General features: G+C 50.5%; 2 protein-coding genes across 5 annotated transcripts in view; one reads left to right on the top strand and one right to left on the bottom strand.

Annotated features, from left to right (window-relative positions):
- SFI1 (SFI1 centrin binding protein) overlaps positions 1-248 on the top strand; it is a 51,714-nt gene extending 51,466 nt beyond the window's left edge. The window contains exon 32 of the mRNA XM_016198532.2: positions 33-248. Within this exon, the coding sequence (XP_016054018.2) occupies positions 33-137 (105 nt within the window). The 3' untranslated portion in view covers positions 138-248. The remainder of the gene's footprint in view (positions 1-32) is intronic.
- PISD (phosphatidylserine decarboxylase) lies at positions 184-20,868 on the bottom strand. 4 transcript variants are annotated; one of them, XM_016198533.2, is made up of 8 exons: positions 20,804-20,868; positions 16,974-17,053; positions 13,740-13,915; positions 3,001-3,237; positions 2,661-2,799; positions 2,260-2,397; positions 1,843-2,003; positions 184-1,432 (listed from the first exon to the last, which is right to left on the bottom strand). In XM_016198533.2, exons 1-8 carry the CDS (start codon positions 20,866-20,868, stop codon positions 1,208-1,210), a joined length of 1,221 nt encoding a protein of 406 aa, XP_016054019.2. In that variant the 3' UTR covers positions 184-1,207. The 4 variants fall into 4 exon arrangements, with proteins under 4 accessions (XP_016054019.2, XP_016054021.1, XP_016054020.1 ...); XM_016198535.2 differs by lacking the exons at positions 13,740-13,915; positions 20,804-20,868 and adding an exon at positions 4,659-4,824 and having other exon boundaries at positions 16,974-17,042; XM_016198534.2 differs by lacking the exons at positions 16,974-17,053; positions 20,804-20,868 and adding an exon at positions 4,659-4,824 and having other exon boundaries at positions 13,740-13,828.
- Between the last annotated feature and the right edge of the window lie 1,613 nt (positions 20,869-22,481).

Here is a 22,481-nt window from a genome sequence, read left to right as displayed (position 1 = left end):
TCAGCACAGCCTGTCCCTTCCTGGCCCCCCAGGTGGAACTACAGATCCAGCAGCTGGCTGCAGAGCTCCAGGCCCAGCGCCAGCCCGTCAACGCCTGCATTGCGCGCGTCCAGGCCCTGCGGCGGGCTCTGTGCTAAAGCCATCACCCCAGGGAGGCCTTGGCCCAGCTTCAGGAACAAAATATAAAGCTAAAATGATTTTTTTTTTTTATTTCAAAATGTGGCGATTACATGAATTACTGTTCAGAAGTCTCCCACTTTTCATACAAAAATACTGTGCTACTGATACAGTTGAAAAAGTTCAAATGGCTTCTCCTGCAGGAGAAATTCAGAGTCCCCTGGAGACATGAAACCTGGCCCTGTCCCCACCATCAATGACTCCCCTATTACCGGGGGACAGGTTTTCTAGGCACTGACCCTGCCTCTTCACCCCAATACACCAAGGTTCCTCTGCCTCCAACATAAGCCCTTGAATCAATAGCAGCAACTTTCCCATATTTAATGTAGATCTGGGGAGGGGACACAAGCTCTCCCCTAGCCCCAATGTGGCCACAACTACCTGCCTGTCCCAGTCAGGGGGGGTTCAGTAATTGGTCTTCACAGCTCCAGGTCACTCATCGGGGTCTGCAAAACGCCTTGCCATTAGTCGCCATCCTCGAAAGATGCTGGCAGAGTTGGGTGATGCATTCACCACCAGTGTGAAGAAGACAGGTGGCTTTTCCCAACAAGCAGGGTGGGGTGAATTTGGAAACAAAGCAGTTACATTAAAGGCTGTGTGGTCCTGCTCTGGGGCAGGCAGGCCCACAGTCAGTGCCAGGATGCACCTCACCCAGGCAGTGGAGGCGAAAAGCAGTAATGGGAGGAGCAGCAAAAAGGTACATTACCACTTACCATCTTAACAGAAACCAAGACCAGCTGAGTGCTCAGCCAGGAGATGGTAGGGTCTCTGGTTTATACCATCGGGGTTAAAACGTCTCCAAAAGGGAATCTTGAGATCATCCTGGCACTTACTTTCTCTTTAAGGTGGGAAGAGGGGATGACGAAGGTCTAGGGCACGACCAGGGCTCTGACCTTGTCTGCACCTCTGGGACAGCAGGAACAGAAGTCACCCAGGTCCTGCCTGGTCAGACCCCATGGTCCTGAGAGCCCTTAAAAAGACTCCCATTTCTGTGTTTAAGAAAGGTCCCTCAGCAGTCTGGAATGAGGCTCTAGAGGGAGCCCAGAGCCTCCCCAAAGCGGATTTTCTGTCCTGGTTTCAGCTTGAAGTTGAAGTCCTTGGGGGCCTCGAAGATGAGCACAATGGTGGAGCCCAGGTTGAACTCGCCCAGGTGCTCACCCTTGCGCATGGGGATGCCCTCCTTGTTGGCATGTGTCACGAAGCTGAAGTCGTTGTAGGAGCCCTTGCTGTACCGTGGGCTATTTGTGTGCAGGTCCTGGGGAAGGTCAGGGGCAGAGCATGTGAGACCTCCCTGGACCTTCAACACACCTCTGCAGCCTTCCCGCAACTCAGCTTGGAAAGGGAGGTGGGGACAGTGACTCAGCCCACGGGCCAGGCGTCTAACCACACACTGTCCCCGACACCTGCTGTGAAATGGGCCACTGAGGGACATGGAGGAATCAGACCTGACTCTGTTCTCCAGCACAAATGATGATGCAAGATCAGCACCCGGGGGGCAAGGGGCAGTCACAAATTGACACCAAGAAAGGTCCCTCCCTCTCCAGCCACCTCCAGAGGGACAAGTGGCAACAAGTGGGGAATGGAGTGTGTCAGAACTAGAGACAAGGCAGTGGGACCCCAAGTGACCCAGCCCTTGGGCTTCAGCAGGGCCTGGGCTCTGCTTACCCGGTCAAAGTAGATGCGGATGGAGCCCACGTTGGTGGCCCCCACAGCTGTCAGTGAAAAGAAGCCGTGTTTCCAATCCCCAGTCAGGACTACCCGCTCATTGTGGCAGAAGAGCTCTTTGATCCAGCGGGCCATGCCGGGGTTCACAGACATCAGGGAGCCTGTGAAAGCAAGGACACTTACTACTCCCCACTCAGCGAAAGGATCAGCCTCCTGGAGCCCAGTGTCGCCCCCATGTCATTGCAAATACAGAGTGGGCTAGACCCCAGCTTATCCCCCACCCGCCTGCCAGACTAAAGCAGTCGACTACCAGCCTCAGCACCCCATCTCTGCAGCCTGGGTCCCTGAAACCTGGAAGCTGAGGGCATTGGTTAGGAGCTTGCAGAGGCACCTCTCAGTCTGCCAGCCTCGGCCTACCTGGGAAGTGGCGCCGGTGGGACACTGTCCAGTCCGTGGGAGAATGGAAGCAATGGTAGTCCCCGGGGGCCAGGTAGATGACGCAGTGGTAGAGCTCGTTCCCTTCTCGGGTGACCAGCTGGTTCCTGAAGGAGGCGGCTGTTGGAGACAGACAAGGGTCCGGCTATCAGACAGGCACCCAATGCCACCCAGCATGGGGCCTGTGTATAGTCTGGACCTTGGCTCCAGGGAGGCTCTGAAGCTCTGGGCAGGGTGATTCCTGGCCCAGGGGCCAGCCCTCAGTTCCTAGAGCCTTCCCAGTGTCCCTTCTCTCTCCGACCCATTCCCAACCTTCACCCTCTAACCTCTGGCCCAGCCACAACGCAGCATTGTGACAAGGTTATGACCAGGCAAGGACCCACCTGGTGGGAAGGGCAGGTCCTCCACAGAGGTACGCGGGCCCAGGAACGACTCCAGGGAGTAGGTGACCCCCTTCACCTGCTCCACCTCAGAGTTCTTCACCTGCCCAAAGTTGAGGATCTTCCCATCTGACGGGCTGATCTGGAAGGGCCAGGAGAGTTACTGCCAGGGACAGGAGGGGAGAGGACATGGAGGAGGCGAGGGGACGCAGGGCAGGACCTCATCCGGCCTGGGAGAAACGCCTACCCGGCCACCCATGGAGGCTGTTGGGACTGGTTCCCAAAGGCACAGGCTAGAATCAAGTTTCTGGAGGGAGGAGTGGAAGGCAGGGTAGGGCCTCACCACGCTGTGCAGGCCGCAGACAGGCCGGGCCTGCGGCTTCAGCTTGCGCCGGAAGAACTCGCTGAGGTTGCGGTAGTGGTGCAGGTCCTCCACAGCGGCCTCCTTCATGTTCACCCCGAAGGTCCAGATGTACAGGCTGTAGACAGGCCTGCGCAGCCAATGTGGCAGCTCCACCTGGTTAAGACGGCCCCAGGCCCTCGACAGCAAGCGCGTGGGCACCGACTTGTACAACGCCACCTGCAGGCCACAGGCAAGTGGATGAGTCAGCCACACTTCGAGCCCACTGCCCCCAGCCAACTGCCCCCATCAAGGGGGCCACCTCCGTAGGCCTTGGGCACCCCACACTGGCTTTTGTGATGTGGTGGTTTCTCACTAGGAACCAGACTGAGCTAACTACTGGCCAAGACCGTGACACACTGACTCACGGCTCAGGTGTTTCAGTCATCTTATGCAGGCCGAACAGCAGCTGTCCTAGTCCCTGGGGAGAGACTGGCCAGCACAGTCTTGTTTCTTAAAGGGGGGAGGGAGCATAAGTAGATCTGATACTGTTATAGACAGGTTGTGGCAGGAGGCAATGCCTGTGTCACAGACCAAAGAAAGGAGCAGGAGGCCCTGGGCAGACAGCAAAGTCTGTAGACAGTCCAAAGTGTATCCCTGTCCTAACACACACACAAGACTCCCCTGACCAAGGTCAGGGACTTTGACATCATGCAGATGCGCTGTCACTGTCACCAAGGCCAGCGCCTGACTACACCCTGCAAGCCCTGCCTGGCACTGGGAGGCATTCTCCTGTGATGGGCCAGTCCGCAAAGCTGTTTGCACCTGGGGCTCCTCCCACTTAGAACAAGGGAATCGGCCCCTCCAGCCAAACTCTTAGGGCCAGGTGATCCTTCTAGGTGCCACTGACATTATGGGACCTGCCTCTAATTGGCGGCTGTTGCTTCTGAACACAACAAAGACACAAGTCCCCACGGTATAAAAGGAATTTCATTCCAACTTAAACACCTCTAGGAGGAGCTGAATTAGCGGGTCCCAGAACTACTCCCAGCTGATTGCTATACATTGGAGTGGCTATAGCTGCCATGGGACCTCAGGTCTAATATCCAGAACTCCTTAGCTTTCAAGCCCTCATGACATTCCACCTGGGCTGTCCAAGGGCCAGGAGCAGGGTCTCTTCCTTGGGGTCAGCCTGCACTCCAGGGAACTGCCCGGGGCTCTCAGGGCCTCAAAGGCATCCCCACCCTAAGGGGCCCAAACAGGTTCCTGCTTTCCTGGACTACCCTCTGGCATTCAGGAATTTGGATTCTTCTCAAAATTACCTCTAAGCTCACTTTTCCTTGAACACAGGAAATCAGACAGACATCGTTTTCTGAATTCCCAGTACAGGTTCCTTCCAGAAGCAGAGCCCCCAAATGACACAAATGCAGGCAGAAAGCAGGCAGTGGACAGCGAGCCAGCCCTCAGTCACCTATTGGTAGGGCCCACACAGCCACCGACCAGCAGGCCCTCAACCAACTCGCCTTTCAACACCCCCTCCTGGAGGGCTCAGCCCTCACAGCCATCACCTCTCCTCTGACAACTGTCTCCTTCTGTGTCTCCTGGGTCCCTACCTCAGGCTGCCCGGGGATGGGCCAGGCCAGCAGCCTGCACACACTTACCCTGCTCACGGGCCTCCATCCCACCCGGCTGAGCGGTCTGAGGGCACCAAAGGGCAGGAGGTAGTAGAGGACCGTCAGGGGCCAGGAGCGCAGTTTCAGGGCAGGTCTGGACATGCAGCTCAGCTGTCCCAGCCTCCGTCTCAGGGCCAGCTGGGGGAAGTGCAACCTGCAGGGCACATGTCCACGCATGACTGGGGCCAGTGGCCAGGGTCTGAGAGGGACTGGGAGCCCCCACCCTACCCTCAGCAAGTTCACCTCTTAAGTCCAGCAGCACTGGTCACACATGTCCCTCAGCCCAACCCCATTCTGAGTCAAGGGCCTGGCTGCCTCTGGTTGGTAGCTCACTTCCCAGTCCCTCACCCTGCCTGCCAGCTGAGGAGGACTGGGGATGTCAGCAGCTAAGACAGAGGGTGAGGTCCAGCTCCTAACCTCTCAAAGGAAGGGCTTCTGAACATGGGAGGGGCTCCGGTGAGGCCCTTTAAGGCTAAGTACTACCTGGGCCCAGCGCAGGGAAGACAGCCTCACAGCCCCCTCCCTCCTGGGGCACCAGAAGGCAGTGATCTCCCAGAGCCCCTCAGCATGCTGCACATGGCAGTGAGGGAGCTACTGCTACCACCCCACTGCAGGATCTGGGGAAACCTATTTATGGCTCCAGGCCTCTTATTTCTTCATCTGACAAATTAAGGAATTGGGCCTGACAAGATCACAAAGGAAAACACACACACTCCTGTAACAGTTACTGCTCCATCCATCCGCGCGGTCATTCTACACCAGGTGAGGTTCTCTAAAACTGATCCAGAAATTGGTGGGGGGAAGCTGACCCCACCTCAGGCCACCTTCTAGGTCTGCTGGGGCCACACACCTGACCCAGGCCCCTCTTTTCAGCAAAAGCGCGTGGGCCTTCCCCCAGGTCCCACCAATCCAAACCTTTGCACTCAGCACTGGCAGGCGTAGTCTTTCCACTAGAACCCTAGCTTCCTGGGGCACATCAGTGAGGCCCATGTCCCCTCTCACATGCCAAAGCTCCAGAAAATGCTCCTAAGGCCCTACTGTAGTCATCAGGAGATTACACTGCCACCCTCTCTGAGAATCTCCCCAGGCCTCAGTTTCCTCATCGGCAAAAAGACTGCATTCAACTGGATAATCTAATGCTCCCATCCGTGCTGGTGCACTCTCAGAGGAGCTGTGTCCTCTGCTCCCACTTGCTGAATAAACCAAGTTGTTTCAAACAAAGGAAGCAGCTCAGCTGATACTAAAAGCAGAAAACATGGAGAACTGAGCCCACAGCCAGGCCCAGTTCAACGACTGCAGAGACTGCCGCATTTCCATTGCTCCCCGGCCTCCCCGAGTTCATTCTCTCTCAAGCACCCCCCCCACACACACACACTGTCTTTTTAAAAGGTCCGGTTGGTGGGGGGCCCAAGCAAAGCCAGACAAATCATTGCTCCCCCCTCCCACTGCCCCCACCTGCCCTGCTCACTGCAGAAGCAAAAGGACCAATCCCAGAAGAGCTGCACCCAAGCAGGGTGGGGGCACCCGAAGGTGGGGGAGCAGCAGTTTAGGTGCAGCACAGACACCGGGCCATCAGCCCGCTCCGCCTCCCCAGTACCTGAAGTGGGCTCTCCGACTCAGGCCCCCAGGGCCGGGCCCCTCCAACCTTGGGGGAGCCCCAGGGCCCCTGCTGCCACCTCCACTGCGGGGCCGCTGGACATGAACTCTGACCTTGTGGAGGTCGTGGCGGGGAACAGCAGGATTAGGAGGCCGCTGGCAGCATCTCACCATTTCGCCGAGCTGAGCTCTGGTCCTCGCCTCGCCTCTGACTGACACATGGTGGGCGGGCAGGGAGGCGGCGCCAGCACGATCGCCTTTGTTCCTCCTCCTTCCGCCCTTCCCCCCAAGGAGTTGCTGCGCTGTCACTGCTCCTTGGTGGCTGGTGGGCCGCTTCCCCAGGTCAGAGACCACAGGGTGGAACAGGGACTATTGCAACGACAGGCACTTGTCAGACACCTGTTTGGAGCCATAGCATCAGCTCTGATCTCGGCCCACTCTGTCCGGAGGCTTGGCCACCAGCCTGCTCCAGTGAGCCCAAGGCAGGGAGGGGACTAGGCCCCTCTGGGCTCAAGGAGCACAAGCGGGAATCTGAGCCCTGCGCTCCAGGCAGGCGCCCAGCGTCACCCTGTCTGCAGCTCAGGCTGCCCCTCCCTTGCCAGGACCTGACCCATTTTCCATTCAGGTGACAAAGTAGCATCTGAAGAATGAGGGAGAGAAGGCAGGAGAGGTGGGCCTGTTGAGACCCTGTGCATCTGACCAACTACGGCTCTTCCTCACTGCCCATGCCCCCCGATTCAGAGCTCCCCCACATTGGGCAAGGACCCCTCAAAGCCTCCTCAGAAGATGAGCACCTAGGTGACATCAAGGAAAACTGACGTGGAGCTGAAACAGGCCAGGACTGAAGCCTATTCCTGCCCCCTCTCCGCCCTCCCCATCTTTACTTGGGAACAGGGACAGCACTCTGGCCAGGGGCCCACAAGGCTACGGGGAGGACACTGCCTCCACAAAGCCCTTCCGGTCACCTCACAGATAACGGGAGGAGGAGAGCAAACATTCCACGGTTGTTGCTATCTCAGCCCAGGGAAGTCAAGGCTCCGGAAAGGAGGCTCCATCTGCCTGGCCTCCAATCCCAGCTGCGGGCTGGCAGGGGGAGGGGGCTCCAGAGCAGCTCTGAAGGCAGGGAACTGACTCAACCCAGGACCCCACATGGCCAACACACTGTGACGCAGCAAGAGGCCTCAATTCAACATGGCTTTATCACATAAGGGGGAACATTTGACACCCATTTCAGCCAGAGGTGAAAAGGCCAGCTTGGCACCTGCCAGGTGTGTAGAGGTCCATAGGAGCCAGGAAAAGGCTGCCTAAAGTCTGGGCATGAGCATGGACTTCTGCCCTGACCGAGAAGATGGCAAAGCCTGGCCAGTCAGACCAGAGCGGGTCCAGACCCCTCCAGCAACACTCATCTCTCCAGGCCACTGACTGGCCTTGATGAATGGCAGGGACAGTTCACTGTGGGGGGAGCCAGGGCTCACCGAGAAGCAGATGAAGGCACATGCTGCCTCTGGCCCTGAGGGGCAGGCCCACGGCCCCATGGACAGCTCTGCTTCAGGCTCTTGTGACCTCCAGCTAACAGGTCGCTTCAACCACACCACCCACATGCTGAGCACACTGCCACCCCTCCCTGGCCCAGCAAGCGTTGGCTTCACATTGCTCCCCAGGAAAGCAGGCCCACAGGGGTGATGGCAGTCGGGGTCAAGTCTGGTGCTTAGATTCCAGATCGGGATACTCTCCCCACCTCTAGAAACTAGAAAGCTCTAGAACCACAAAGCAGATGCACATGCACGCATTTCATTTCATTGTCCCCCAGGCCTCCCCTCCCACAGTGGAGGGAGCTCAAGGAGAACCAGCCCAAGGAACTGCTGTCCAGGAGACTAGAAACTGCCCTGAGGGGCCCAGCAGGAGGTCCTTACCTCCTCAGTCACATCTCTGCCACTCCTCTACCTCTTCTTCTAAATGACCACCTGTGGGCCCCAAAAGGTCCCCAGGAAGCACACATGAATTGTCTGTCCCCCAGGAAACGAGCCTGGTGTCCTGTCCAGCTTAGATCTGCAGGATGGAGGCGAGGGGGTCCCTAGAGGTCACTCCTCACCTCCGAAGGGCAGAGCCACTTTTACAACCAGCAGTGCTCCAGGCCTCCCCGCCTCCCCATCTCAGAGCCCCACTTCCCTCCACGCTTGTGACAGCCCTTGAAGCCTAATCCAGAGCTTCTCCCTCTCTGGCTCCCTGGGTGTGACTGGGGTGGGGCGTGCCTCAGGCCCAGTTGAGGAACCTGAAAGGGGGCTGCTCTGAAGTGGGGAAGGGAAGACACCCCCCCCCATCCTGAGAGTCTCAAGGACACTCTGTGGAGTGAGTTCTGGGCTGTGACCAATAGGACTTTAAAGTCATTACTCCAGGTGGCTTTGGTGGGAGACAGGGACAATTTGGTTACTGCAAATCTTGGCTGCCTCCCCCCCCCCCCCCCCTCCAGCCAGGAAAGGCCTTGCACGTCACAGGAGCTCTCTGAATGGTCATTCCTCCTACTCACCCCCTGGAGGCTCAGATCACAGCTGTGACCATGGCCCAGAACAACTGCTCAGAAAACCCATGCCTCCCTTCCATGCAAGAGCTCAGTGCAGCCTCATCCCCCAGACCTGGCTCCCGACATCTCACCTTCCCTTCCAAGCCCACACTGCAGGGGGACACAGGTTCCTCCACTGGGAGGATAGAAGCACAGCCCCTGAGTAAGAAGAGATGGCCCAACAGGACCACTAGGGGGAAATCATTGTCAGGACATGCTGTTCTGGGGTTGACACTGAGTAGTGCTGCAATGTCCCCACCCACCCCTCACTAACCAGGATGAAGAGAACAGTCCCCTTAGTGGAATGAACACTCTAGCTCAAGTAGGGTGGATTGACCCAAGCCAGTTACCAAGTTACTACAAGTGGGGGGTGGGGCATGTGTGCTCCTGCCTGGTTCTCTAGGACCCTGGCAGATTCAGGTTTGAGTCTCAGCAAGGTTAGGAAGGCAGTGAGGGAGTCAGAACTGTCTACCCCTCTGTTCCCCCAAGACGTACTCTCTGAGCACACAGGGCCCGGCAGCCCTGCTCATGTCCAGCCTGAGACCACCGAGAATTTGCTCCTACACCCTGAGTGGATATCTCACTGAGTGCCAGGGTTACCCCTCTTGAAGCCTCAGCAGAAACCCCAGTGCCCCCTATATGAGTGTACCGGCCTGACTTCCTGTGTGCTCCCACCCTGGAGGGCAGAGCCGTTTCCTCCCCCAGCTCCCCTGAGGCACGACCACCAGGCAGCTGTGTCCAGGTGAGGCCACCAACCCTTCCTCCTGTGTTTCAGTGCTACAGACAGACAAAACTTCCCAAGTAGAGAACGTAGAAATGGATCTCCCTAGGGAAATGGGTGAGCCATTTTGGGGAAGCCCTGGGCAAGAGAAGAGGAAGCAAAGAGATGGGCCCAAGCGCGCCTTTCAAGCCTGCATAAGGGAGGCCAGGGAAAGATGGGTGCAGGTGAGAACAGGACTCCCCCAAAGGAAAGGAACTTCCTCTCAGGCAATCTCTGGTGCCAGCAGGCAATGAGGCTCAATGAAGGGCAGCATGTCACCACCAGAGGGGTGAGCAGGAGATGACAAGCAATGACACCTCCAGGTCCCACTGAGGAACAGTGCAGCGTCCCTCCCCCTCTAACCCTGCCCCAGGCCCTTTTGTCAGCCCCGAGCTCTAGGCGCTGGCGGGCCCCTGAGCCCCGCTGCACAGCCAGCACTTTCCTTTCCCGTCACTAAGTCTAGGAGATGCTAGCGGATGTAGAGGAAGTGAGCTCATCCAACTGGCCCCATGACTGCTATGTGGGGCTGGGGAAGCCCACAACTTGGTCGAGACTATGGGTTGGGCTCCTTGGGCCCCCAAGCCTCAGGCTCCAAACTGTAAAGATGTGCCCCAAACCACAGGGGGCTGGATGGCTCTTCCCGGTTGGAAAGTGGCCTTCCAGCCGGGAGTCTGGGAGGAGAGGAGAGCGGCTCACTCACCGGCAGGTGGTCGGGACCGCGGGGCTTCTGGGCACAGGCCGATTCAGGAAGCACCGCTCCTCCACCAAAGCCTTGGGTTGGCCGGCGGGGATCGGGCTCTAGCCACTCAGACAGTCGGGGCGGGGGCACGGGGCGGCCGCCAGACTGCCAGAGCTTCGCTCCGCCCCCCAGCCCAGCCCAGCCCAGCCTGCCCGCCCAGGGGCCCCTTTAAGGGGGAAGAGGAGGCCAGCACCCTGAGGTTCACAGTCAAGGGGGTTCCCCAGTGACACTCCCTGGGTTGGAAGCCGTGTATCCTCTGCAGGGGCTGGTCTCCTGGGGTGGCTGCCTCCCTGATTCCCCCTCCACAACCTTCCCCACACCAGCCCCTTTGGGCAGGCTGGCTTTCAGCTGCTGGCTGATTTCTGAACTGAGCAGACTTGTCTAGCCCTCCAAGTGAGAAAGTGAAACAGAAGGTATCCAAGTCCTTGCTCCTTCCCACAACCCATCCTGAAGACACAGGCTGCCTCTACCCCTACTTCCTGTTCTCCAGGCAGACACAACCCCCAAAGCCTACAAAATCCCCAGTGTAGACCAGCAAACAAGACTGGGGGCAAGGTCCGCCCCTGGGCCGAGCACTCAGGATGAAGAACATGTGGGGTGATACTGTGACTTTTAAAAATTTATTTTTTTATTACAGTTAACATTCAATATTATTTTATATTAGTTTCGGCTGTACAGTATAGTGTTAGACCCTGTCTTTCTACCACACTAGATGGCAGGGCCCTAGCCTGTGGGGCCAGCACACTACCCGCATGCCCACCGAGTCAACATCGGATATAATAAAGCAGCTTAACATATTTTACCAGAAGGAAGGTCTGACAGGGAAGACTATTCAACCAAAGAAAGGCTGTAGAATTCAGGAGCCGGGTTACTGTCTGTGCAGGTTATGCCCCAGGGCAGCATGCCACCCACTGGCCAGATTGCCTCAGAGGCTCATTCTTCTTGCTCAGGCTACTGAACAAAAACCCAACCCCAGCTTCTTCCTCTAAGAACTTGGTTTTTAAAACAAAGTTTAGAACAGCTGGAGAGAGCCTACAGGGCTTGTGAAGAGATGTATAGCTGGACCAGGATGTGTAGACACAGCCCATGTACCTGTCCTCATTTGGACACAGACCAAGCAACTTCTCCATGACAACCTATAGACCTGGGCTGCCACAGTGGGGAGAAGGGGAACTAATGAAGCAGTCCTGCCTCAAGGACTTGTGATATTCCACCCCTACAATGCAAAGCAGGAGCAGAGAGGCAGGGGTGATCTATGCAGAGTCCTAGCCCTGGGGGTCACAGCATTCTCTGAGCCCTGGAGAGACCGCAGACCCCTTCTCATCTCAAAACTCCAAGCAAATGCCACATAAATAGGGATAAAAAGGAGTTAAAGCACAAGAAGATGCTGATACAGAATCCTAGCAGCATGAAATGCCAGAAGCAGAAAGATACTGGAAGATCATTCAGACTTTCCCAAAGCCTCCAATATCCAGACCAGGCCCAGCCCACGCTAGGCCAGAGAGGAAAAACAAGTCTGTGGGTCAAAAGGCCAGCTTCTTATTTGCTGAGCAGCGGCACCAACACTCTCCCCTGTAAAATAATCAACAGGTGGCTCCACACCATCTCCCAGAGTTCATTATGACCACTCAAAGCCCCTCAGGTAATGGGTGTTTAGAAAAGTCATAAACAAGTCCAAGGTTTGCCTTGAGATCAGCCCTCCCCATCTTCTAAGCTGACCTCCACCACCTAAGTTTCAGGAGGGAAATGCCTTCCAGATTCCAGACAATAGCTGACAAATCATTTCTGGGAAAAACAAAAACCCTTCAGTAAGTTTACTTTCCCACCCTGAATGAGCCCCTTCCGGCCACACTGGGTCCTTATTTTGCAGCTCTCCTGTCTTGGTTGGACTCCTGTGGGTGGGAGCAGCACTTCGCACCACTGAGAGGCTCTACAGGCCTCTTGGCCACCAACACATGTGGACCTTCTAGGTCAACCCAATGTAGCTCCCTGCCGAGCACCAGGGCACAAGGTAGCAGTGGGACAGGGGTGGCAGGTGCTCTCTGCCAATTCTCATTCCTTGGGGGCCAGTCAGGGCCCCTGAGGAAGACTGGTGCTTGCAAATGTTTCTTAGCAGTCCTACCAGCCCGCAGGACTTCTCTGGCTCATGCTGAGCCCCTCAGTGGCTCCTTAGAAAGGGTGCATTCAACATGATGACGAAAACAAGGTGCATGTACAAGAATAAACTCAAAATGGATTCAAGACTTAAAGGTAAGACCTGAAACTGAGATAGGCTAGTCAGCCAGGGCAAGTAGAACAGGGAAACTGAGACAGCTGAACAAACTAGCCCAGCAATCTACAGCCAGACACAGAAAGTCACCTCCCTAGAAATAACATCTAGGCCTCAGTTGTATTTCAGCTCCAGACCCAGAAAAGCAGCAAAACCAGGTGGGCGATACCAGGGCCAGCTGCGACGACTGATGACCCCCTGCCCTGGAACTGACCAATCAGTGAAGACCACGACCCTAAAGGAATACACCTAGAAAACTGATTAATATTCTGCTGAAACCCTCCCCTGAGACCTCCCCTAAGATTCCCACCTTCGAGAAAGAGATAAAACCTCAAGACAAAGGACCCAGAGGGTGCTCTCCACAAACTACTGAGGAGCAACGCTGGAGTCAGATGCCCTGGCCACTGGGTTCAGCTGCGCTGGATCACAAATATGGAGTGGCTTATGAGGAAACACATGCAACATTCCAAATACCATAACATCTTTACTTTCACCCTCCCCCCTCCTGCCCAGGCTACCAAGATCTATTAATATTTTATACTTTTAATTTGTTAAATTATGGCTGGAAAGAAGGCAATTTTTAAACATACACATTTATATTCAATTTCAATGTTTACTGAATGTCTGCTCTGAGTCGGGGATCATCCTGGGCCACAGGAAGCACAGATGAGTAAGACAGTTCATAACACATCACACATGGTTCAACAGCATTGAAGTCTGACCCTATCATGTGGCCCTACTGTGGTGGGAGTATTCTGAGCAACAGGCTAAAGAAATTTGATTATTTCAGTCTGGTTTCTGGTGAGAACTTATCCACACCCCAAAAATCAAACCGTCTCAGCTCATCCTCAGACTGAGAAGGGCATGAACAGCCAGGATGCCAGCCCCAATATAAGGCTATAACTCTGAGGATTTCAACAGCAGGAAATTTCCACTCAGAGGCCTTGGGGAAACCAGAGGTAGGTCTGGAGACAGAAGGGAAGCCTGGCATGACACTGAAGATATACCTTCTGTATTTGGCCAAAAGCCCACTGGAGCGCCAAGAAAGCACATTTCACTTTTTCAAACATTTCAACTTGGGCATTTAAAAAGTGACAGGCAGCTGTGCTAGATGAGAAATCAAGGTGGTTCCATCTTATTCCTACCTCCCAGTGACCAGCGACTTTGGGTGGAATCTCCAATCCCAGCCTCTCCAGCTCTCGCTCCCTATACTTCTCATACTGCCGGTAACCTGTGTACCCGCCGCCAGTCACAAACAGTAAGGGCAGGGGGCGCAACAGGAACAAGGTTCGAGCAGGGGCAGTGTGGACTTTTCTGGCATCTGTAACAACAAAAAAACAACAACAGGAAAATGTTGAGCCTGGGAAAAGGGACAGGAACGAGTCATGCAAACACAGCACCAACTGGAGGGCCAGGAAAGGACAATGCATCTTAGAAGCCCCCATTAAAAGTCAGTGGACCCTGAAGGGATCTGACTGGCAGGTGCAACCTGAATCACTACTGGGACTCTTCTGTATCCAAATTCTATCAATTAGCAAGAGGCGAGTATCTTTCCTGTGAAACTACAATGCAACTCAATTGCCACCACAGTCACAGAAAGAAAACACTGAATAACAAAGAGGTCAAGAAACTAATCAAGGTTGCCCAGCTGGTCACCAACAAGTCCAGGACTGGGAGCCAGGTGCCATTTCTCACCCAGGGCGCTGTGATCTTACTTTAACAATGCAGGTCCAATTCTGACTGGACACTACTATTCTCAAATGCAAAGTCCCATAAGCTCCTACAGTTCAACAACAAGAAAGACAATCCAATTTAAAAATGTACAAAGGGTTTGAAGAGACATATCTACAAAGAAGATATACAAATGGCAACTAAGCACATGAAAAGATGCTCAACATCTGTTATGGGTTGAATTGTGTGCCCCCAAAATTCATATATTGAAACCCTGACCCTCCAGTAACTCAGAATATGACCTTACTTGGATATAGGGTCTCCACACAGGTAATTAAGTTAAAATAAAGTCATCATAGTGAATCCTAATCTAATGACTGGTGTCCTTATAAAAAGGGGAAATTTGCACACAGACATGCACACAGGGAGAATGCCTTGTGAAGATGAAACCAGACAGACTGGGGTGATGCTTCTATAAACCAAGGAACACCAAAGACTGCCAGCAAACCAGACAAATGACAAGGAACAGATTGTCCTCACAGCCCTCAGGAGGAAGCAACTCTGTGACACTCTCATCTCGGACCTCTAGGTCTCCAGAATCGAAAAAGAATAGATTTCTATTGTTTAAGCCACTTGGCGTGTCATACTTTGTTACAGCAGCCCTAGCAAATCAATACAACATCACTAGTTATCAGGGAAATGCAACTCAAAACCACAGTGAGACACCCATTAGGATGGTTATAATAAAAAAGGTAAGTGTTGGCAAGGATGTGGAGAAATTTGAATAATCCTACACCGCTGGTGGGACTGCAAAATGAGGCAGCCACTTTGAAAATCAGTTTGTCAGTTCCTCAAAATGTTAAACATTAAATTACCATATAACCCAGCAATTCTGCTCTTAGGTATATACCTAAAGAAGTGAAACATACATCTACAAAAAATCTTGTAAAAGAATGTTCAATAGAAGCATTATTCATAACAGACAAAAAATGGAAACACTCCAAATGTCCACCAACTGAGACTGGATAAACAAAGTGTGGTATATCCATACAGTGGAACATTATTTTATTATAAAAAGGAATGAAATATTGACACATACTACATCATGGACCCTGAAAACATTATGTAAAAGCAGCCAGCCACAAAGAGCTGTATATTGTGTGATTCCATTTATATGAAGTCTCCAGTATAGGAAACATACCATAGAGATATAAAGTGGATTAGTGGTTGCCTGGGACTAGGGGTAGGGAGAAATGGGGAGTGACAGTTTAATGGGTCAAGTGTTTTTCATGAGGGGCGAGGAGGAAAGGCAAATATTCTAAAAGTAGACAGTAGGACAGTTGCATAACTCCGTAAATATAGTAAAAACCACTGAAATGCATAGTTAAAAGGGTGAATTTTATGGTATGTAAATTATTGCTCAATAAAACTGTTATTAAAATATCTCAAGAGCCGACTTCTCAGTAGCCTGTGCAAAACCAAAGAGCACACCCTACATACTGCCCCTGACTTCTAAAGGAAGGCAGTCGCCTGCTCCCGGCATCACTGTCCAGCCATGCTTTAGCTGGTGCTGTTCCTTTTTTCTAATGAGCAAGTGAGGATGTCATTAACCTCTCCCATCTTCTAATTATTCCTAATGGACCCTCATTACTTAATAACTAAATATCCTACCTCTGACAACCAAGAAAGTTTGTCAAAAAGCAAGAAAATGTGTTTTCTCTTTCTGAAGCACTTGGTGATGAGAGCACCGCTGTACCCTCCCGGCACTGAGCCCCCGTCCCGGACTGACCAGGCCCCCTCGACTGAGTGCTGCCTGGTGTGCTGGCTTTTCCTTCAACTACAGGTGTCTTTCTCTTGCCTTCTCAAAGGCTTACTTTACTCTTCAAAAGGAAGTAGTAAGTAGAGGGCGCCCTCTACTCCTCACCACTGCTGCACTGGGTTTGTCAATTCATAAAAGCACAGCTTTTCTGCAGTTCCAAGATTACAGCTTAATTTCTGAGGTTCTCCACCTCCATCTTTCATGTGATTCCTATGTGCTCAGCAGGCAAGTCCTAATTAAGTAACACCCAGGTTTGCTCCTATTAACTACAATAAGCCTTTTGCTAATGTTCTCATTAACCATCTCATTCTATTCCCAACCTACTCTTATAGGACAGTTAAAAATAGCTTTTGGTATGATAAATAAAAAGGGTATTTAGATAATAAAGACAATACACATTTTCGAAAAGGTTCAACTAGCTGCTTTGAAGATCAAAAAAATTCATAATCCACAGTGTGAGTGTGGAGAACTGATGTACTCATGAGCACTTCCTGCTCGTATGAGGGTATATTGGGATAACCCTGTGGTATAAATACCAAACTACAAAATGCATAAACCTTTTGATTCTGCAATTCTTTTACAAATCTATCCTGAAGATGCGCAAAGATATGTTACTACAGAATCACCTAGAGTAGAAAAAGACCAGAAACAAATGCCCAACACTAAATGGTACAGTCACACACAGACTACGAGGTAGCCAGTAAAACAATGAGATAAAAATAGCTAATGCTTCAGCGATGACTATATGCCAGGCACTGCAAGCATTTCACAGGTACAATTCCATTTAATTCTAACAACAACTCTATGGAATAGATGCTTGTTTATCCTAATTAACTGATGAGCAAACCAAAGCACAGAGAGGCCAAGACCACCTCTAATTGCTACTTACTTTTAGAAAATGCTCTGAGAGGCAGCTTCCTTAGAGGTGGTAGGAAATGGCTCAGGGCAGTGTTTTCACGACGATGGAGGCTACAATCAAGCAAAAATGAACCATTAGACATTTTTCTTAAAAGTAAAATAAAAATAAAATTAGTGGATCAATTGGCAAATTGGAACACAGTCCAATACAGAATAGATTCAACAGTACAGTATCAATGCTAACTTCCTGGTTTTAACCACTGTACTGTGGTTATGTAAGAAAATGTCCTTATAGGAAAAAGGCTGTAATATTTAAAGGTAAAGGGGCATCAAGTCTATAACTTACTCTCAAGTGTTTCAGGAAAAAAAGTTTTTAAAAATGCATGCGCACACACACACACACACACACACAGGCGAAGGAGGGAGAAAGAAGACTAAAGCAATGATAGTCAACATTTGGGAATCTGGCTAAAGGGTATTTGGGAATTCTATGTATTATTTTTATAACTTTTCTGTAAGTCTGAAACTATTTCACAATAAAAAATTACTTTTTCTTAATTAAGCACAAGATCATAATAAGCAGTAAAGCCAGCACTCTTACACAAAGCCATATATGTTTCCACATCACAAGAGAAGAGCTCTACATAACCTTGTAAACACCTAACCCCTGGCTCGTTAAGAATCTAATATTGCAGGTGGCTGAAATTTTAAATTTTAAATGGTTGTCCTGGAAAAAAAGGCCACAAACAAACCATGCTGAACTATTCTAATCTACTTCAAGTCTGGAAGGCTCAACTGGTTTAGAATTTTTGAATTATCTTTTGTGGCTACTTTGCCACAAAAACTACTTTGACAGAGTGAATTAGGTTTCAATTGTTCTGAGAAAAAATTACCAATTATTTTCATAGCTTTTAAAGCTCTATGAAAATGTTTCTGGTTTAGTTTGTTTCTCTTCTCTGTTTCATCTTCACCAGAGGAAACTGACATATACCCAGTTATCAGTAATTGACGGTGCCAGCATGTGAGCATTAATGAATTTTTAGTTAACAATTGGAACTCCCCTTAAAGAGCAAACATCCCACTTTCAATTCAGACAGCCTTTAGTTTCCCCAAAGACTGACCTGAAATCTAAAGCAAAGAAACTATATCCTTGTCAGTAAGGGTTTCTTTTTCCCTTGAAGCCCTTTATGATAGCAATAACAACTTATTTTAAATGTCTAAATTGCTGTTTTTGTGGAAAATGGAACTGCATCTATGATTTTCATACAATATTTATTTTCATGGATATTTAGTAGTTATATCTTATATAGATATCCTGTAAACATTATCACTCCCTTACCCTTTCAGTTCTCTGCTCAAGTGTTTTCTCCTCAGTTTGGTTTTTCCTGACCACCTTGTACCCAAGAGTTGCCCCTCTTAAGCACTCTCGAATCCCTTAATTTTTTCCTTTATTTTTCTTCCTTGCACCTCTCACCACCTGAAATAAAAAGACTCTATAGAGATTCACTTATTTGTTAACTGTATGCCTGGATGAATGCAGGAGTTTGTCTGTCTTCTCACTGGACTACAATCTCAACAATGAGATTAAGCCACAGGACTATTAATGGATAAAATCAATCAGGTATCTCTTCCAAGTCAAGAACCCATAGGCCACTCTGCAAGCAGGTGATTAAAGCCCATGATTAAACAAACACTCAAGTCTGACTGTGTGGCTCAAATCTCAGTTCTGCTACTGATTAGCTGTTCGACCTTAGAAAATTTCCTAGCTAATTCCAAGCCTCCACCTGTAAAAACAAGACCTGCACCTCATTAAGAGTGAGACAATTATGTAAAACCCTCAGCGCAGGGCCTGGCACCTAGTTATACATTGCTATATATTAAGTTATATATTACTAGCTACATTAAAAGTAATAGAGTTTATATTAACCTGGCACACACTGGGATGGCCCTATCAATTGTCTATGACCAGTGTCCATACTGACTGGTATGTGCGCATATTGTCATAGTTATAAAAATATTTTCCCCCCCGTTTTTTTTTTTTAATGTTTAATCTATTGATTTTTACAGAGAGGAAGGGAGAGAGAGAAACTTCAATTTATTGTTCCACTTATTTATGAATTCATTGGTTGCTTCTTGTATGTGCCCTGACTGGGGATTGAACCTGCAACCTTGGCATATCAGGATGACCCTCTAACCAACTGAGCTACCCAGCCAGGGCCTAAAAATATTCTTAACATCACCTCCGGTGGTAACATTTTAACTATAGTTATCTCTCTCCTGCTTTCTAAAGCTGTAAAGGTTCTAAAAATGAACCAGCAGGCCTCTCAACAGCTTTATTTCACCCAACATGTTGCTTTCTCTTTGTTCTATCCCACCTGTTGCCCATCACCCAGTTACTGAAAAACTTTCCTGCAATATGAGGCTTTCACCTAAGTCTCACAGATGTTGCTTTCCTGAAAACGCAAGAAAATATTATCTTTTTAGTTTTTTGTATCAATATAGTTTCTTTTATCTGGATTCATAATACCTTTGAAAATTAAGACATCTAATTGTACCCCAATCCTTACCCCTTCCAATCACTGCACCTAAATCTAGTCTAATGTACCTACACTGGTACAGAAAGTGTGACTTCCCTCTTTTATAAATGACAGTGGGTGAGTAAATCCTACTCCTCCTCATTTAAAAAATATTTTAGAGGAGTGTCATTTTTTAGTCTTTCCAAATCATGACACAGTTTAAAAGAATTCATGGCTGCCTTAAGCAGCACACCTGGTAATAACATTGAAACCAGAGACCCACCTGTCCAAATCCTGTTACTACCGCATTGCAAAGCTCTCTCCTGAGAGACCTACAGTCTTTGAATAGTTAATAATGGGGAGAATTAAGCTTTCATGTCAAGGCCAATGACAGTTTTTTGTCCCCTCTCAGTCCAAATTCAATGTCCTTTACTTCCCAAAATTACAAGGCTAGGTCGCCTCAGGTCACAGAGCAAGCTTTGGTCAACGCCTATAAAACGAACCCTGCTGCAAACACAAAAGTACCATGCGTCTCAAACCTTCCTTCTTAGAAATGACATCAAGCAGCTGACTCTGAGTCACAACTACCCACATTTTAATGCATTGAGAGTCCGAGTGCTCCCGAGCTATTTGGGGGGATAATAACAATAATAATAATAATAATAAATGCTCACACGGTGGGCAGCCTGAGGGAAAAGTCCTTGCACGAGAAAGAGACCCAGGTGGGGGTCTGGCTCTGCTACTAACTGGCTGGGTAGAACTGAGCAAGTCCCTGCCTCTCTCAGGGCCTCAATTTCGCCAACTCCAAAAGGAGCTGGGTTTAGATGACGCCTCAGGGTCTCTTCCAGCTCTAAGAACCCAAGAGTCGGGAGTCACCAGGGTACCCAAGCCCCCGGTTCCATACTACGACTTTGAGATTACAGGAACCAACCCCCTCACTTCGAAGAACAAGAACCCGAAGCGAAAGCCGCCGGACTCCCAGTCCAGTGCTCTTCCCACATCACACCTCCCCTTCCAGAAACGCGGATCCCTGAGAGGGGCGTCTAGTCCTGCCTCGACTCTAGAGGCAACGCAGCTTATTCCATGTTTGTCTTGCCTTTTCTTTCTCTTGTCCCTCGTGCTGGAAAAGGCAAAACCAGAGCGCTTACACCAGACCCTGACTAAACCTGCGCCGCCCTACGCGGCTGCAGTCGCACCTGCTCCCGAGCTTGAGGTGAAGGTGGATGGCCCCGTCTCCACCGGAGCGCTCCTCAGGGAGAGCCGGCGATAAAGAAACGACTCCTCGCTCCCGACCCCGCTTTGGCAAAGGCCGCCCCCCCAGCTGAGACGGCCTCAAGCACCGTACCTGCTCCGCCACGGCGCGACCTCACGCAGCAACCTCAGGCACCGTTGCCCCAGGGAAGCCGCCATCTTGTTTCCTCCTTCTCAGTGGGCCACGCCCCCTTTCACACGTGAGGCGCACGCATGTGACGTCGCAACCCTCGAGCTTACGGGACCAATGAGAAACGCGGGAGAGTGTGGGCGGAGTCGACTGAGTTCCCCGGCGCCACGGACTCCCGGCCCCTCCAGCCTAGGGCTTCAGGCGGCTCTCAGGCCCGGCAGGGTAGGTGCGGAAGGTGCTCCCTCTCCCGCTGCGCTAAACCCGGCCAGCGCGCGTCGTGTCCAGTGGGGAGAGAGATCTTCATATCTTCAAGTATAATATACACTTATTTACTTTTCCTTTTAGTTCTGACACTTTTTATTTAACATACTTTAATGTTTATACGAATTCTAGATTGTTAGGTCTTCCTGCTGGGTTTGACCTTTTTACCATCAAGAATGACCAACAGCTGCTGGGTATTACTTTCTTCTGAAATTTTCCTACTGCCACTAGGGGGCAGAATCAGCCTAACATTTAAGAACCAGCATGCAATCATTGTGATTTTACAAACTGTGAATGGTGGCGGCGGAGCTGCATTATAGCCTTTGCGGGCCTTAGGCACGTTTGCCGTAGTGGAACTTTTTCTCCGTTAAAAAAAATATATTAAAAAAGTTACATTTTACAATAGTCTGTTCAAGTAACTGCAAAGGGTCCGGTCTGTGTGCAAGTTCTATTGAAATAGACTCTATCTCAGTGAAATGCAAAAGCAAAGTTAACTGTCAGTGAGGAGGGAGGACACTCGAATTTTGAGAGAGGTTTTGACTCACCTATGACCCTTGGAAGTTCCTTGAAGAATTAAGAATTTTCTAGAACACTTCTCAAGGGAAGTCCCAGAAGGAACTGCAGAAACAAGGTCTCCAGTACTGGAAGAGGGCAGGACACCAGAGACCTTGTTTTTTAAGAGCATCATTTTAAAACTTTTTTTCCATGACCATTTATCCCCTGTATGCCCCCCGCAATCACCACACTGTTATCCATGCCCATGAGTTCAGAGAGAACTTTATTTAAAAAATTTTTTTAAATATATCTTTATTGATTTCAGAGAGAGGAAAGGAGAGGGACAGAGAGGTAGAAACATCAATGATGAGTCATTGATCAGCTGCCTAGCCCGAAATCTGGGCATGTGCCCTGACGGGAAATCAAACCCTGATCTTCTGGATCCTAGGTCGATGCTCAACAACTGAGCCACGCTCGGCCAGGTGAATTTTAAATCCGTTTGGACTAGTCCTCTTACTCTCAGGAGGACTTACCAATGCTAAGATTCTGTGATGGAAGATGTTAAACTACCTGATAACTAGCTTCTACCTTCTAAACAAAGGAAAGGTGTAGGAGAGTACTCTTCGCATAATCGTGAAACCTAACACAAGCACAACTGTAAGGCAGAATGCTCAAGTGTAAAAGACTACATGTAAAAGCTTTTTTTTTTTTTTTTTTTAAATATATCTTTATTGATTTCAGAGAGAGGAAGGGAGAGGGAGAGAGAGAGAGAGAGAGAGAGAGAAACATCAATGATGAGAGATGGTCATTGACCAGCTGCCTCTTGCACACCCCCGACTGCAGATGGAGCCCGCAACCCAGGCATGTGCCCTGACTGGAAACCGAA

This window comes from Miniopterus natalensis, chromosome 20 (genome assembly GCF_054644295.1).
Source record: "Miniopterus natalensis isolate mMinNat1 chromosome 20, mMinNat1.hap1, whole genome shotgun sequence".
NCBI classification, from domain to species: domain Eukaryota; kingdom Metazoa; phylum Chordata; class Mammalia; order Chiroptera; family Miniopteridae; genus Miniopterus; species Miniopterus natalensis.
Note: the sequence above shows the minus strand (reverse complement) of the source record. Positions and strands in the feature narration are given on the sequence as shown.

Coding starts and splice junctions, on each gene's coding strand:
- PISD (XM_087828461.1), bottom strand. CDS start 6,440: ATGGTGAGATGCTGCCAGCGGCCTCCTAATCCTGCTGTTCCCCGCCAC. Junction 4,825..6,267: donor AGTCGGAGAGCCCACTTCAG/GTACTGGGGAGG, acceptor TGTGCCCTGCAG/GTTGCACTTCCCCCAGCTGG. Junction 1,433..1,842: donor TCCGCATCTACTTTGACCGG/GTAAGCAGAGCC, acceptor GACCTTCCCCAG/GACCTGCACACAAATAGCCC.